At 42.2% G+C, this 14,853-nt stretch overlaps 1 protein-coding gene across 2 annotated transcripts in view; it reads left to right on the forward strand.

Moving 5' to 3' along the window:
* arhgap42a (Rho GTPase activating protein 42a) overlaps positions 1-14,853 on the forward strand; it is a 108,864-nt gene that overhangs the window by 55,194 nt on the left and 38,817 nt on the right. Inside the window, exons 5-6 of one of the 2 annotated variants that reach the window (XM_088320536.1) lie at positions 4,704-4,805; positions 4,873-4,983. The exons of the other annotated variant lie outside the window; for it this stretch is intronic. Coding sequence (XP_088176662.1) covers positions 4,704-4,805; positions 4,873-4,983 — 213 coding nt within the window. The remainder of the gene's footprint in view (positions 1-4,703; positions 4,806-4,872; positions 4,984-14,853) is intronic. 2 annotated transcript variants of the gene reach the window in all.

Genomic DNA, 14,853 nt, shown 5'->3' on the forward strand with positions numbered 1-14,853 from the left:
TATTCCATTTACTCTTTTCCACCATCCCTTGATTTTGTTGATAAACCTCACCGAACCATTGTTTAATGTGTAGTTTTCGTAAGATGCCCTTCACGACCTTTTGAACAAATGCCGCACCGTTATCCGAGCTCATTTCTGACGGTATGCCAAATCGCGGAATAACTTCTCTAATCAAAAACCTAATTACTGTTTCCCGCACCTAGATCTTTTGATGCCGCTGCTCCTATTATTCCTATTACTCCTATTATTATTATTCTCTCCGTCTACCGTGGCCTGTAAATACGGAGACCTACACCCTTATTTCTCCAGCTATTTCACACCCCCCCTTGCATAATATTTTTAAATTGTGCAATAGTATCTGATATAAAGTCAAAGGTATTCCCCTGTTACCTATTCTCCTTAATAATCCTCCTGATGCTCCTGCATCTGGAGACACATCACCGTTTTCCTGGAAAGCAGATTCAAAATACAATTTTAGCAGTATTTCTGTGTTAAAAATAAAATAATTCACAATCCAAACGTATCAATATTCCTCAGATTTGTAAACACTACGTCAATCAACAAGATTCTAGCGTGATTCAATGCAGACTCGTGTTGTTCGTTATCACCGCCCCGTCGACGGCCCTGGCCGTCTGGCTCAGTCCATTGTGACGTTCCACTCGTAATCCGCTGCAGGAATGTGCCACGAGCTTTATCAGTGCCACACTGACCTTGGTGCCCAGTTGTCTACCTCTTTCTCCTCGAAACTGGCTGCAATCAGTTCAGATTGCCCCCTGCTCACTGTTTGAGGACAGCCTGGATGTGCTCCAGTGTCCCCACGACCCTGCTGTAGACAAGCGGCGCAGACAACGGATGAGTGAACGTCTTTGTTTGTTCTTTGCTTGTTTTTCTGTCCATCTTCAGCCCTTTTCAACAGTCCGTCTGACTTCTGAATCCTGTTAAATCGGTCATGTTTACAAACTCGGCTGTTCAGTCTAGGTTAAATGACCATGAAGACATCACCTTAGCAATTAAATTCTTAAATTTTTCATGGTCTTCCTCAAGATCGAGTAATCTGCTCCTCATTGTCTTTTGAAAATGCTTGCCAAATTGTTTCCTCAATTTACCCAAACTATACTTATCACGTTTATCGGAACAAGATCTCACAAATCAAAAGGCCACACGCAAACGGAGCACTTGACGAATTAAGTAATCCCTCCACTTTTATTTATTTTCCATACAGCAAAGGAGCGAAAGACGGGGGAAAGACGGGGGTGGGGTGGGGGTGATGGGAGCGGGAATACACACGGTTGAGCTCAACTCACACAGGGAAAGACGGAGGGTGGTGGGGGTAAGCGGTGGGGGCGAGAATAACCCACAAAAAAGCAAGACACTTTAACGCACATACAAGACCGTAAAATGTAGAATAAGCAGTCACTCCATCATTCATCCATGCGTCCTTAACTCCTCTCCCAACGCCAACCAACACAAAAAAAACAAAAAACAGTTAAGTATAAATCACCCGCGCACTCTCACTCAGGCGGGCGGTGGAGAAACCGAACCGAACAGAACACACATCCACAGACAGAGAGACACACGCACAATTAACGCCAGCTGGCACACACACCAACATTCCCGAATGAGACATCTCCCAGACTGAAAACATGTCAGCAATTCTCACACATTCTTTGTATCGCTTGTTTCTATGCGAATATATCTTAATAATACAACATCTGATTACTGCTCATTTTTCTAACGTCGGTATAACCTTTCAGATTGTAGAAAATGGCGAGGTTCCATGCACCACACTTTTTCTCAAGTGCAAGGTTACATGTCCGACTCCCAATCATCAATCGACTAGGGAAACACATAAAACATGCCCCGTATTAACCATACATAGATCGTCTACTCTCGAACTGTCACTTCAGCAAATGATGACGTCTTATCACAGCTTTACACAGATCTCAAGACAACCATAAATATACAAATACCGACGCCGCTGCACCTCTTATCCAGGTAAAATTAGCCTTTTCCCTTTTCCAAGCAGCCTATGTCCCACAATAAACAGGATTCTTTGAGCACCGAACTCCCGGGACAAAAAAATAAATCTCAACTCAGTTTACATATCTCATCCGTCCGAACTTGGGCCTGATTATAGACGGAAAATTCCACGTGCACGCATTTTCATAATTTAGCTCCGACGTCACAGGCTCCCGTCCTCCCACGAATCTCGACAAGCAAACCGAAATAAGGAGAGAAAAAGCTTTCCTTACCTCACTCGCTCATTTGAGACCGTTCCACTGAGAAGTCTTTTCCCTTTTCTGTTTATTTAAGTGCCAAATCCACGTTGGGGCGCCATTTAAATGTTGGAGAAATTGGAGGTTCGATAATCGAGAGAAAAGTCTTCTCATATGTGGATAAGGAAAACAGGAGCCAGCCTCGTTCGGAGGGAGATGTCACTTTATTGATGCGTCAATGGAGATCTCAGAGAGCTGGGAACATGACAATGTATTTAAAGCTGGTAGTGACGATTAGGCTTCGATTGAGTACACCCCAAAAGGCGGTCCTGTATCACGTATCAAGTACAGAGCGTCCCGTCCCTTGCACGCTATCTTCAAGGAAACTTAATGTCTGCCAAGAGTATCTTCAAGGATGTCTACCCGACCTTTTCCCACTACTGTAAGCAAGTCTTTCTAAATTTCTACATGTATGCAAATCTATTCTACAAATGCAAGTGTATTTACCACAACATTTTCTGCTATTGATACAGTCCTCAAAGGAATGTCCAATTGTTCTGCACTTTCCACAAAAAATTCGATCACATACTTCAGCCAGATGCCTATGCTCACCACATTTGCGACAGAGTTTCGGTTGCCCTTGATAGTGAATAAAGCCACGGTTTTCCCCCAGGAATATAGTCGACGGGAGTTGTTTCAGTCCCTGAAAGCCCTGAGGATCTTGCCGTAGTTGGACGGGTACCCTCCAGGCACCAGTCCAATAGCCTTTCTCACCCCTCACCTTCATAGCCTGGCCTTTTACTGAGCAGTATCTACTCAACCAATAACAGACGTCATCAGCACTGACTACTTCACTAAACATTCTGACAATAACAATCTTGTTAGCATTATCAGTCAGCTTCTCCGCTGTAAATCCAGAAAACTGGGGCCTCACTCCCTCAAAGCGATTCCAAAACTCTTGATAAAGAGCCGCCGTTTCAAAACTTACATCAAAGCCCTTGCCAGAAGGCATTTTTATGACAGCATGTACCTCCTCCTTTTTAAACTTCAGAATCTTTTCAACAAACTTGTTAATAAAATCCAGCCTTGACATTCCCTCCGAAATTGCCACAACATCTTTGAGGAGGAATCTTACGCAGTTACGTCTCCGCCCGCCGGTATAATGCCCGGCCATGGCAGGACTCGGCTGCTTTACTTCTAACTATGTTAAAATGGTTAGAATTGTAAAATTAATAATTAACAATACTCTTAAAACCGACGCCAATGACAGTATAAACGCATAGAATGAGCAGTGCTAACCTGATGCGTCCACTAACCACTGATTCACTGATGATATTTCTGACATACCATAAGGCATTGGCTTTTATCTAATTGTCACACTGTCTTTAGTCACGGTACCAGAGACAAATGTTGATTTCTTTTTGGATTTCATATGTTACAATGACACAAAATTTGTCACCCACAATGCTTAGAATAGAATAAAAGAATATAATTTATTGTCATTGTACCTTGTTCTGAAACTCTTATTTAGGACAAAAATTATGGTCAAATGAACCTAAACACTCTTAAGTAACTGAGGGAGGGAGACAAATGTTAGGTGGTCAAGTCATGTTTATTTGTATAGCTCTCACCAGAAGTCTCAGGGGGCTGTAGACTACACACTACTATTACACCATCCCCTTAGCTAAAACCTAAATGAGGGGAAAGAAAAACTCAAAAACTTCAGCAAGAAGAATTGAAGAAACTTTGAGAAAGGGCCACACATGAGGTCAATGCCATCTTGCTGCCTTGCTTGAATGGAGCTTTGATAACGTAAGCAGTCCATGGCAGCCAAGAAAAATTTATTATTTGTCATTAGTAGCCATCTTTCAAAGCCTAGCTAAAATGGATTTTGAAATTAATGTCCATTTATGGAAGTCTAGCAAAAATGATTTGTTGATGTCTAGCTATGGCAGCCAAGCAAAAGTGAATTTTTGATGTATACAGCAGTGGTATATTATTATTGAAATGGGACACAGGCTCATATTTTATGTTTGATAAGATTTGATCAAATCATCAAATAACACACAGTGAATTAAAATGTGTTGAAAAATTAACTTTTGTCTGGAGAGCACAAAGGTTTGGCGGTTTCGTTGAATTTTGTCTCAAAATATATGGTGTAGCTCTTTCCAAAAAAAATACATATTTATATATTTTTGCTTTAATGGCTCTTTGGGTGAAAAAGATTCCCAACCCTTGATCCTTAGGAAACAATAACTGAAGGTGTTTTTCTGTGAGCATTTGTGGCCTGGAAAATAAAAAGGCATGCATAGGGGTGATGCTTGTAGAATTTAGCAGCAGCATGTGAGTCGCAACTGAAGTTTAACATTTCAGCCTTGCATATTTCTTCAAGACCTTTGTTTAATCAATATGACTAAATATTGCCAAAAATTCAGAATAGAAAATGTAATCTTTCGCAGTGCCTTATAATGCATTCATCTCACTTAGGAGGGAAAGAAGCAGTTTGACAAGGAGACTGAACGCTACTACTCATTGTTGGAGAAGCACCTCAGCGTGTCCTCCAAGAAGAAGGAATCTCAGCTCAATGAGGTCGCACACACAAACACTCCTATGCATACAAACAGATTTTATGAGTGTGCGGATGTTGTCACCACAGGCTGACTCGCAGATGAATAAAGACCGGCAAATCTTTAACGACGCTTCACTGCAATATGTCTTTAAGATCCAGGAGGTGCAAGAGAGGAAAAAGTTTGAGTTTGTTGAGCCGGTGAGGACACACAAACGTACACATGGTTATGGAGCAGCGGTTGAGAATGGTATTTAACCCCCCAGAAAAATAAAAAAATATATAATCGGAGTGCCAAACACATTTTAGCTCAACAGCCACATTGTAGAAAAAAAACACTCTTATGGGCCCAGACTAGTAGATTAATGGCAAAAAAGTGTGCCTTAGCTATAGGGCTGGAGCTAGGGATTACGAATATGATTACGAATATGATTACGAAGATTGTTTTTTTCCCTCAACATGTTTTCCTTCTCCAAAATTAAAACAACAATTGAATTCATTTCCAAAACAGGTTATTTAACTAAAGGAAACTCTTGCAAACTAAAAAGTGACAAAAATCAGTGTTTCCCGTAGAATTTTGTGAAAACCTGGTGGGTGGACAGTCTGCGGGGTGTCTGGGGGCAAGAACATTTTAAACATTTTAAATTCAAATGCATCGATCTGGTGCATTTTAAAGCAATCTCCATAAGCTTGATCTGCAACGTATGTGTGCCCTTTTAAACTAGTGAATCATTGAAATGATCTGAAATGATCTGCATTTATATAGCGCTTTTCAAGTCAATGACTTCCCAAAGCGCTTTACATTGTGCTTCACATTTCCCAATAGCGGCCGTGATCTGTGCAGCCATGTAAGGCGCTAACCTGCTTATTGGGGGTATTGGGGTTTCAGTGTCTTACCCAAGGACACTTCGGCATGTAACACGGACAAGACGGGATTCGAACTGGGATCCCTTAATCCTAAAACGATCGCTCTACCTCCTGAGCTACTGCCGCCCCATTGAAACACTCTGTTTCAAAGGCAATGACACGGCCATAAAGCATGTCAAACAAGACGGTTGTTTAATGCAAAATAATCTGCTCATCATCTCACTATACTAAAAATAACTTGTGTTTTTCCCATGACAATACTGTACTTTTTTAAGATATCGTACCAGTGAGTAAACAGACCAAATCCCTGATATGTGGTTAAAATTTGATTCCCAAATGTATGCATGACATTGAATGGTATTTTTTTCAGTCGAAAGGGTGCTGCACATTATTTAGTTTGTGTATAAAGGTAGGAACGTTTCTGTTGTCAGACAGGTATCTGACGCAGGGGTCAGATAAGGTTTTGATCGCTAAGCTTTGCTACGCTACTCTAAGCTGGTTTGTTGTATTTTTATTATCCCCTCGTTTCTGTTGTAATCTGCGTTTAATGGAAGTCAAGTACAATAAAGATGTATGTTTAAGTTACCTTGCAGACTGTTCCCAGCATCATCACTTCTGATCGCTTTGAATCCACAATAAGGATCTCTTTAGGTAACATCTAGCGGGTCCTTCAACAGAAACGGATTAAATATCAGTCCAGCTGATTGTATATTATTGTAACGTAATAGGCAATTTATTAGTGATGAGAGTTCCGGCTCTTTTTAGAGAACCGGCTCTTTCAACTAGGATAACTACAGAGATACTTCCATTTTGGCTTTTTTGACTTGATTTTTGCTTTAACCAATGTATTATCAACAATAATGTAACATTATACATGGAATTAATGAATAGAAATGTATTATACTACTATATTATACTAACCTTTTATTTTTTCTCTTTACAATGTTTAACTAATTTAAAGTTTGTTATACTTAGCAACCTTTAAGTCAGGCATCACAGAATCCCTGAAAAAAATACACAACAAAATAGAATTATTAACTGTTCAGTGCTAATTTAAATAACAAATCCATGTAAGAAATTTCATTTATTAACTATTAAATGTTTAACCAATGTAGACTGAAACAACACAGCCAGAAATCCACGGAAAAAATACTCGACCCATTTCTGTGCTTAATATACTTTTCCCCTCACACTTCCCTTCCTCTGCGTGTTAACCGAACAACCAAATAAAAGTGAATTTACAAAATAAGGGTGAGAGAAAGCACATGGTGTTTCCTTTTTTTAAAAATATTTCATTTTTTAGTTATTTTGATTAGATTCAAATGTGTATACATATACATTTATATTTTTATTTAAAAGTGTATTTTTTAGTAATACAAGTTAATGACATCCTGGCGGGACCAATTAGACCCTGGCAGCTTGTCAGATACTTAATTTGATATGGGAAACACTGAAAATGGCACATAAACACTAATTTAGGTGCAAATTATTTAAATAATTGATTTCCTGCTATTTTCAATAAAAGTATTTGGGACCCATAGCATAGAAAAAAAGAGATATGCAGTCGGGGTATTTATTGACTTAAAAAAAACATTTGATACCAATAATCATAGTATACTATTAAAAAAACTGGAAAAATATGGCATCAGGGGTTTGGCTTTGCAATGGATTCAAAGTTATTTGACAGGGAGGAAGCAATATGTAAAAATGGGAGAGTTGTCATCTGAATACTTGGACAACTGTTGTGGCGTACCACAGGGTTCTATCCTGGGTCCAAAGTTATTTAATTTATATATCAACGATATCTTTAATGTTTTAAAACTATTGAAAATAGTAATATTTGCTGACAACACTAATATTTTCTATTCAAATGATAACTATATTGATTTGGTAACCTGTATTAATCGTAGTAAAAATTATGGATGGATATAAATAAATTATCTTTAAATTTAAATAAAACCAAAGTAATTTTCCTTGGTAAACGCAAGGCAAATCAAGATTTAGAAGTAAAAATGGATGGTGCTGCAATAGAAGCTGTATCAGTTTTTAGGGGTCATAATAGACAATAAATTAAGCTGGAAAACACACATCAGACACATACAAACTAAAGTATCTAAAAGCATTTTAATAATTAATAAAGCCAAATTCATTTTAAACTATAATGCATTGTATTTATTATATTGTTCTCTAGTTCTGCTATACTAACATATTGTGCAGAAGTCTGGGGCAATAATTACAAAAGTTGACTCCAGCCCCTTTTTATCCTCCAAAAACGTGCAATTAGAACTATACACAGGGTAGGATATCAAGATCACACTAATATTTTATTCCTGCAGTCCAAATTATTAAAATTATATGATTTGGTAACATTTTTCACTGCACAACTGCTATATACAGTAAGGTCAACAAAAACATAGAGCCAGAAAACATCCATAAATTATTCATTCGAAAAGAAGGAAATTATAACTTAAGGGGCTGTAGTGAATTCATTCAGATTCAGATTTTCTTTATTGTCATTCGTGTACACGTGTATACAGAACGAAATGTCGATACATCTGACCCGACAGTTTCCTTGAGCGTCAGCCGGGATAGATAAGATTAACCATGTCTTCGTCAGAATTTTAGCGCAGCAGTTCGTCATCTCGCGGTTCAATGCCACTTCCAGTTGTTAAATGGTCCAGTTTATTGTCCAGAGAGCGAACGTTGGAGAGGAAAATGGATGGGAGAGGTGTTTTGAAGGGTTTAGCCTTTAGCCTAGCAGTTAGCCCGGCCCGACAACCTCGCTTCCTCGTCCGGTCACGCCACTCTCTTGCCACTCTGCTTCGCTGCTTTGTAGGCCGCTGGGTCTTGTTGACATAGCAGTCCGTGGCTAATAAACACTCCCAAGTGGTCGTAGCACCGAGCGCTTGATGTCTAGATGATCGCATATCCAGCAAAAAAACTGCGATCGTATATTAATCTGCAGTTTGAGCCGACTTTGTGCGCAATGGTGAGAACCACCAGGAGAAGTATGTGTGTGTCTGTGTGTGGAGTCAAGCTCTGGAACGGTTTGCAAGACAAGATCAAACGATGTCCATCTATTCACTTGTTCAAATTAAAATACAAAAAAACATTCCTGGCGCAATACAGGGATGAAGAAAATCGGGTATGAGTGATACAAGTGCACCTAGAACTATGATTAACTTTGTGTTTTTGTTGTGTTGTTATATCAAAACTGTTATTATTTATAGTATTACAATTGTTGTTAAACAACTGGTGTGTTTAGTAGAATAGAATATACCTTTATTGTCATTGTTACAAAATGGGTTAACATATTGTGACAACAAAAATGGGCATGACACTCCAGTTTCACACGTTCGCAGTGAGGTAAAAAAGCCAAGAAGATAAAGGAACAGAGAAGATAAGGTTATTAAACAAAGAAGATAAGGTTATAGTTATAATTTACACAATATTTACACAAGAAATGTCGGCATGTAAGATGTTACATACAGTTTGGTATCGTAATACAGTTTGGTATCGTAAGGGTTTGTGCAATTGTACATTTGGTGCAAAAATAGTCATCATAGTGCAAAAAAATAGTCAACATTGTGCAAGGTGAGCAATAAACATAGTGCAGTCAACATGTGCAAGAAACATAGACATGAGTACCATTTTATGTTCGTTTGAGATAGTGTTTTGCAAGAGTTTTTCAGTTTTTTGTGCGGTGTCTGTTTAGGGTGGTAATGGCTCTGGGGAAGAAACTGTCTCCGAGTCTGTTTGTTTTTGTTTTGTGTGACCTGTAGCGCTTGCCGGAAGGCAGCAGGTCGAAGAGGTGGTGGCCGGGGTGAAAAAAGTCCTTGATGATGTTTTCTGCTCTGCTGAGGTAGCGAGAGCAGGCAATGTCTTTCAGACTGGGCAGAGAGCAATCGACGATTTTCTGGGCTGTTTTGATGTCCATCTGGAGCATTTTCCTGTCTGCTGCTGTGCACCCAGCATACCACATCGTAATGCAGTACGTTGGAATGCTCTCCACTGTGGCTTTGTAAAAGGACACCTGCAGCTGCTGTTTTAGATGATTTTTCCAGAGCACTCTCAGGAAATGCAGTCGCTGCTGGGTTTTCCCTACCACCGCTCTGGTGTTTGCAGACCAGGAGAGGTTGTCGGAGATGTGCACACCCAGAAATTTGAAGGAGTGGACTCTCTCTACACAGTCTCCTTTTATATGATGAGTGGTGCTGGATTCCTGCCATTCCTTCTGAAGTCCAGTATCAGTTCTTTTGTTTTTGTGGTGTTCAGTATGAGGTGGTTTTCCAAACACCACGTTGACAGTGACTCCACTATATCCCTGTACGCTGCCTCGTCCCCTTTAGAGATGAGGCCGATCAAGGTGGTATCGTCGGCGTACTTAATGATTGTGTTTGTGGGGTGGGTCGGTGAGCAGTCGGAGGTGTAGAGGGTAAAAAGCAGGGGGCTCAGTGCACAACCTTGGGGGGAGCCAGTGTTCAGTGTTAGGGTGGGAGAGACGTGGTTACAGAGTTTCACGGACTGTGGGCGATTTGAGAGGAAGTCCATTATCCAGTGGCAGATGGAGGGAGAGAGTCCTAGGTGTGTGTTTCTCCACCAGGATCTCCGGGATAATGGTGTTGAAGGCTGAGCTGAAGTCCAGGAAGAGCATTCTGACGTAGCTCCCCCGGTGGTCCAGGTGTTTCAGCACGGTGTGAAGTGCTGTGTTTATGGCGTCGTCAGTGGAGCGGTTTGCCCTGTAGGCAAACTGGTGGGGGTCCGTTGTGAGTGGCAGGGAGATTTTGATGTACTGGGACACTAACCTCTCGAAGCACTTCATGACCACAGGCGTAAGAGCAACAGGCCTGTAGTCGTTGAAGCTTTCCACTGCTGACTTTTTGGGGATGGGAATGATGGTGGAGGTTTTGAGGCAAGGTGGGACGGTCGCCTGTGACAGGGACCGGTTGAAGATGGTGGTGAAGACCCCAGCCAGCGGATCGGAACAGTCCCTGAGTACCCTCCCTGGTACTCCATCCGGGCCAGCTGCCTTCCTGGGGTGTATAGTTTTCAGCACATGCCTAACTTCATGCTCCTGAAATGTGAGTGTGTTGCTGCTGGTTGTTCTTGGGTGTGATGTGGCTGTTTGTGGCCTTTCAGCTTCAAAGCGAGCAAAGAACTGATTAAGGTCCGCAGCTAGTGAAGCATCAACCTCAACAGTTGCCAAGTTGCGGCCTCTGAAGTTAGTTATGTGTTGAAGACCCTGCCACATCCTCCTCGGGTAATTTCCAGCGAAGAGGTGCTCGATCCTCCTCGTATAGGCTGCCTTTGCTTTCTTAATGCCTCTCTTCAGGTCAGCCCTGGCCACACTGTAAAGAGCCTTGTCTCCAGACCTGAAGGCGGTGTTGCAGTGTTTGAGGAGGGTGCTCACCTCGCTGGACATCCAGGGTTTTTGGTTTGGGTCGACCTTGATTTTTTTATTTACTCTGACTTTATCCGTGCAGTATCGAATGTAGGATAAAACAGTGTCAGTGAATTTCTGGAGGTCATGGTGTTCAAATACCTCCCTGCAAGTTTGATGAAAACAGTCCTGCAGCTGAGAGAGGGCTCCCTCAGGCCACGTTTGTGTTGTCCTTGTTACAGGCTTTGTTTTTCTCCAGATGGGGGTGTCTGAGGGGGTGAGGGACAGACATAGGTGATCGTAATTGACTAGGTGGGGGAGAGGGGAAGCTTTATATGCGTTTTTGATGTTGCTGTATACGCGGTCCAAAGTTTTTTCCCCCCTTGTTGCACAGTTCACATGTTGAAAGAATAATAGGGAAGATGAAGGGGTAGGGAATACAAGCATTTGCTTCTGACTACCCCTTTTCAAACATATTATTTAATATTATTTTGTTGTTTAGTTATTGTTTTTGTTCTGTTTTTATTTTAATGTTCGAATAAAGTTTTAATTCATTCATTCATGCATTCTGTTCAAAATAATAGCAGTGCAATTTGACTAACCAGAACATCCCTGTTTTTCAGTATATTTTTTACTGTTACATGCCAGACACAGGTTACCAGTAGGTGCAATAGATTCCCAGAAAACAAACAAGACCCATCATTCATATTAGGCACGCTCTGAAAGCTGTGCAATCGGGCAAATGGTTCAAAGGGGTGTGTTCAATAAGATAGCAGTGTGGCAACCATTCTCTGAGTTCATCTGTTTTGGGGAAAGAAACAATCAAAAACAGGTGTGAGTCGGGTGCCGCCGATTTAAGGATGATGAAGCCAGCACAATTTGAACATACATTTAAGGAAAATGGGTCGTTCAAGATACTGCTCCGAAGAACAGAGTTCTTTGATTAAAAAGCTAATTGGAGAGGGTAGACCCTAAAAAGAGGTGGCTGTTCAACTAAAATGATTTGTAATGCTTTAAGACGGGTAGAAAAAAGAGACCTGTGAAAGAAAACAGAAGACAACTATTAAAATGGACCAGAGAATAACCAGAATGACAAAGGCTTAGCCAATGATCAGCTCCAGAACTCAGTCTGCTGTTACCTGTAAATGCTGTTAGGGTTAGAAGATGTGTGAAGCAAATTTATTTTTAAGAATCACACGCAACGTCCCTCTGTTAAAAAAAAGGCATGTGCTGAAGAGGTTCAAATTCTCCATAGAACACATCAACTGGCCAACAGAAAAATGGAGGAAAATTTTTGGATTGATGAAAGTAAAATGTTTGGGTCCAGGGACCACAGACCATGTGTGAGACGACCCCCAAATTCTGAATTCAAACCTCGGTACACATTGAAGACAGTGAAGCATGGTGGTGCAAGTATCATGGTCTGGGCATGTTTCTCCTACTTTGGTGTTGGGCCCATTTATTGCATAGCAGAGATCATGGATTAGTTTGTGTATGTCAAGATACTTGAAGAGGCTATTTTGCACACCAGTAGACGAGCAAAGTCTTGGTTCCAAACCAATAAAATTAATGTTTTGAAGTGGCCAGCCCAATCCCCAGATCTCAAGCCAATCGAGAACTTGTGGGGTAATATAAAACATACTTTTGTGAAGTAAAGCAATGTAAATTAATTGTGGAATGTTGTTATGCAATCATGGAGTGAAATAACAACTGAAAGGTGTCACACGTGTGTAGACTTTATTCAACACAAAGGTTAAGCAATTATAAAAGGTCACAAAAGTAAATTTAAGAATTGCTAAATCCTACTTTTTGGGGGGAAATACAAAATGTTTTGAGCCTTTGGAGCGTGGCCTAATATGAATGCTCGGTCTTGTTTGTTTTCTAAGAATCTACTGCACCTACTGGTAACTGTTTGGCATGTAACCATAAAAAATATACCAAAACCTGAGATATTCTGGTTAGTCTCATTGCACCGCTATTATTCTTAACAGTACTGTAAGAGGCTGAAACAATGACAAAGGCTAGAAGATGGCGTCAGTGAGTAAAACAATTCCAAATTCTCTCACCGATGCCATGGCGCCAGGTTCTGTCATGGTTGCCATGGCCCCCAATTGCCTCAGTTTTTGCCTGTCTTTTGCTACGGTTTTGTTCTCACCCCGATTTGTTGGATTTTGACAACTTCCTCGTCCCGATCAATCTACTTCCGCGACCAACGATCCCCGGATCGAGTGTGCGCTCATTCCTCTTCTCCCCAATAAACTGAGTAACGTTACGCGAGTGGGTTCTGCTTCCTGTTTCCTGTCCTGGTCCTGACTGAACGCTCCGATCACTAAATGAACCCAGCGAACGCTCACAGAAGCTCTGATTGGGGAGACCTTGGAACTCCGTACGCACTGCTGTAGTTGCAACGGACAGGGGGCGAGGACTGGCGATTGTCCAGTGATGCCCTTCGACTGCTGCTCTTGCGAAATCTACGGAGCATGCTACGCCAGCAGTAGCAATTAGCTCAGCTGACTGAGCTCCTGTCGCCAACGGCCCGCCTCCCTGGGGTTCTCTTCTTTCCGTGCTGTTGCTTTTCCCTCCCTTTCGGCCCACAGACTCGCCCACCATGGGAATTGCTGTGCCTCGAATGGGGTTTCCGGGAGAATTTGGCGCTGGTCTGTAAGAGGTCCCTGTCGGCCTCAACGCCGCGCCTGTCGGCTGGTCCTCCACACCTGTCTGCTTGCCTGACTCTTCTGTTCACCAGTCCGACTCTTCATTTCGCCAGTCCGACTCGTCTGCTCGCCAGTCCGACACGTCTGCTCGCCAGTCCGACTCGTCTGCTCGCCAGTCCCACTCGTCTGCTCGCCAGTCCCACTCTTTCGTCTGCCAGGCCGACCCGTCCGACTCTCCTGTCTGCCAGCTCGACCCGTCCGACTCTCCTGTCTGCCAGCTCGGCCCGTCCAACTCTCCTGTCTGCCAGCTCGACTTGTCCGTCTGCTGGCCCTGCCTCTCTCTGTTCCTGCTATTGCCACACCTTCGGAGGCTGAAGTGGGGCCACCCTCCTAGGGGGCATCAGCCCATTCTGGAGTGCAACGTATTTTGTTTTTGTTGGGACTTCTGGAGCCATCCCTTGAGGGGGGGTTCTGTCACGGTTGCCATGGCGCCCAATTGGTCCCTGCCGTGTTTCACCAGGTTCTGTCACAGTTGCCACGGCGCCCAATTGGCCCTGCCCATGGACACCAGCTGAAATGCGTTGACATATTGCTCCCTGAATACTTAAACGCTGTCTGTAAGTCGCCTGGTGTTGGAGCGTCTGCGAAACTCCTGCTAAACTCTGTTGTGATACGTAAAGCTCTGTGAATCCCTGTTTTTGCCTGTGTTTTTGTTCTTGTTTTGCCAAACCTGTGAATCCCCGTTTTTGCCTGTGTTTTTTGCTCTTGTTTGGCCAAGCCCAGTGAATCTCCGTTTTTGCCTGCGTTTTGCTACGGTTTTGTTCTCACCCCGATTTGTTTGATTTTGACCACTTCCTCGTCCCGATCAATCTATTTCCGCAACCAACGATCCCCGGATCAAGTGTGCGCTAATTCCTCTTCCCCCCAATAAACTGTGAGTAATGTTACGCGAGTGGGTTCTGTTCCTTCCTGTCCTGGTCCCGACAATACAACAATGGTAGTCAGCAAATACAGCTGCAGTAGGTGGTTTACTTTGGGAGTGGTACCTGGATTTTCCAGGATGACCAGGCTTCAATGGCATCAACAGACAATACACAGACATCTTCACCATGGAAAAAAGATAAAAACAGAACGTCGGTTGACAGCTTCCTGAGGTCAACATCATTCACA

The sequence above is a fragment of the Urocampus carinirostris genome, chromosome 17, assembly GCF_059441175.1.
Source record: "Urocampus carinirostris isolate Australia breed hairy pipefish chromosome 17, RoL_Ucar_1.0, whole genome shotgun sequence".
Lineage (NCBI taxonomy): Eukaryota > Metazoa > Chordata > Actinopteri > Syngnathiformes > Syngnathidae > Urocampus > Urocampus carinirostris.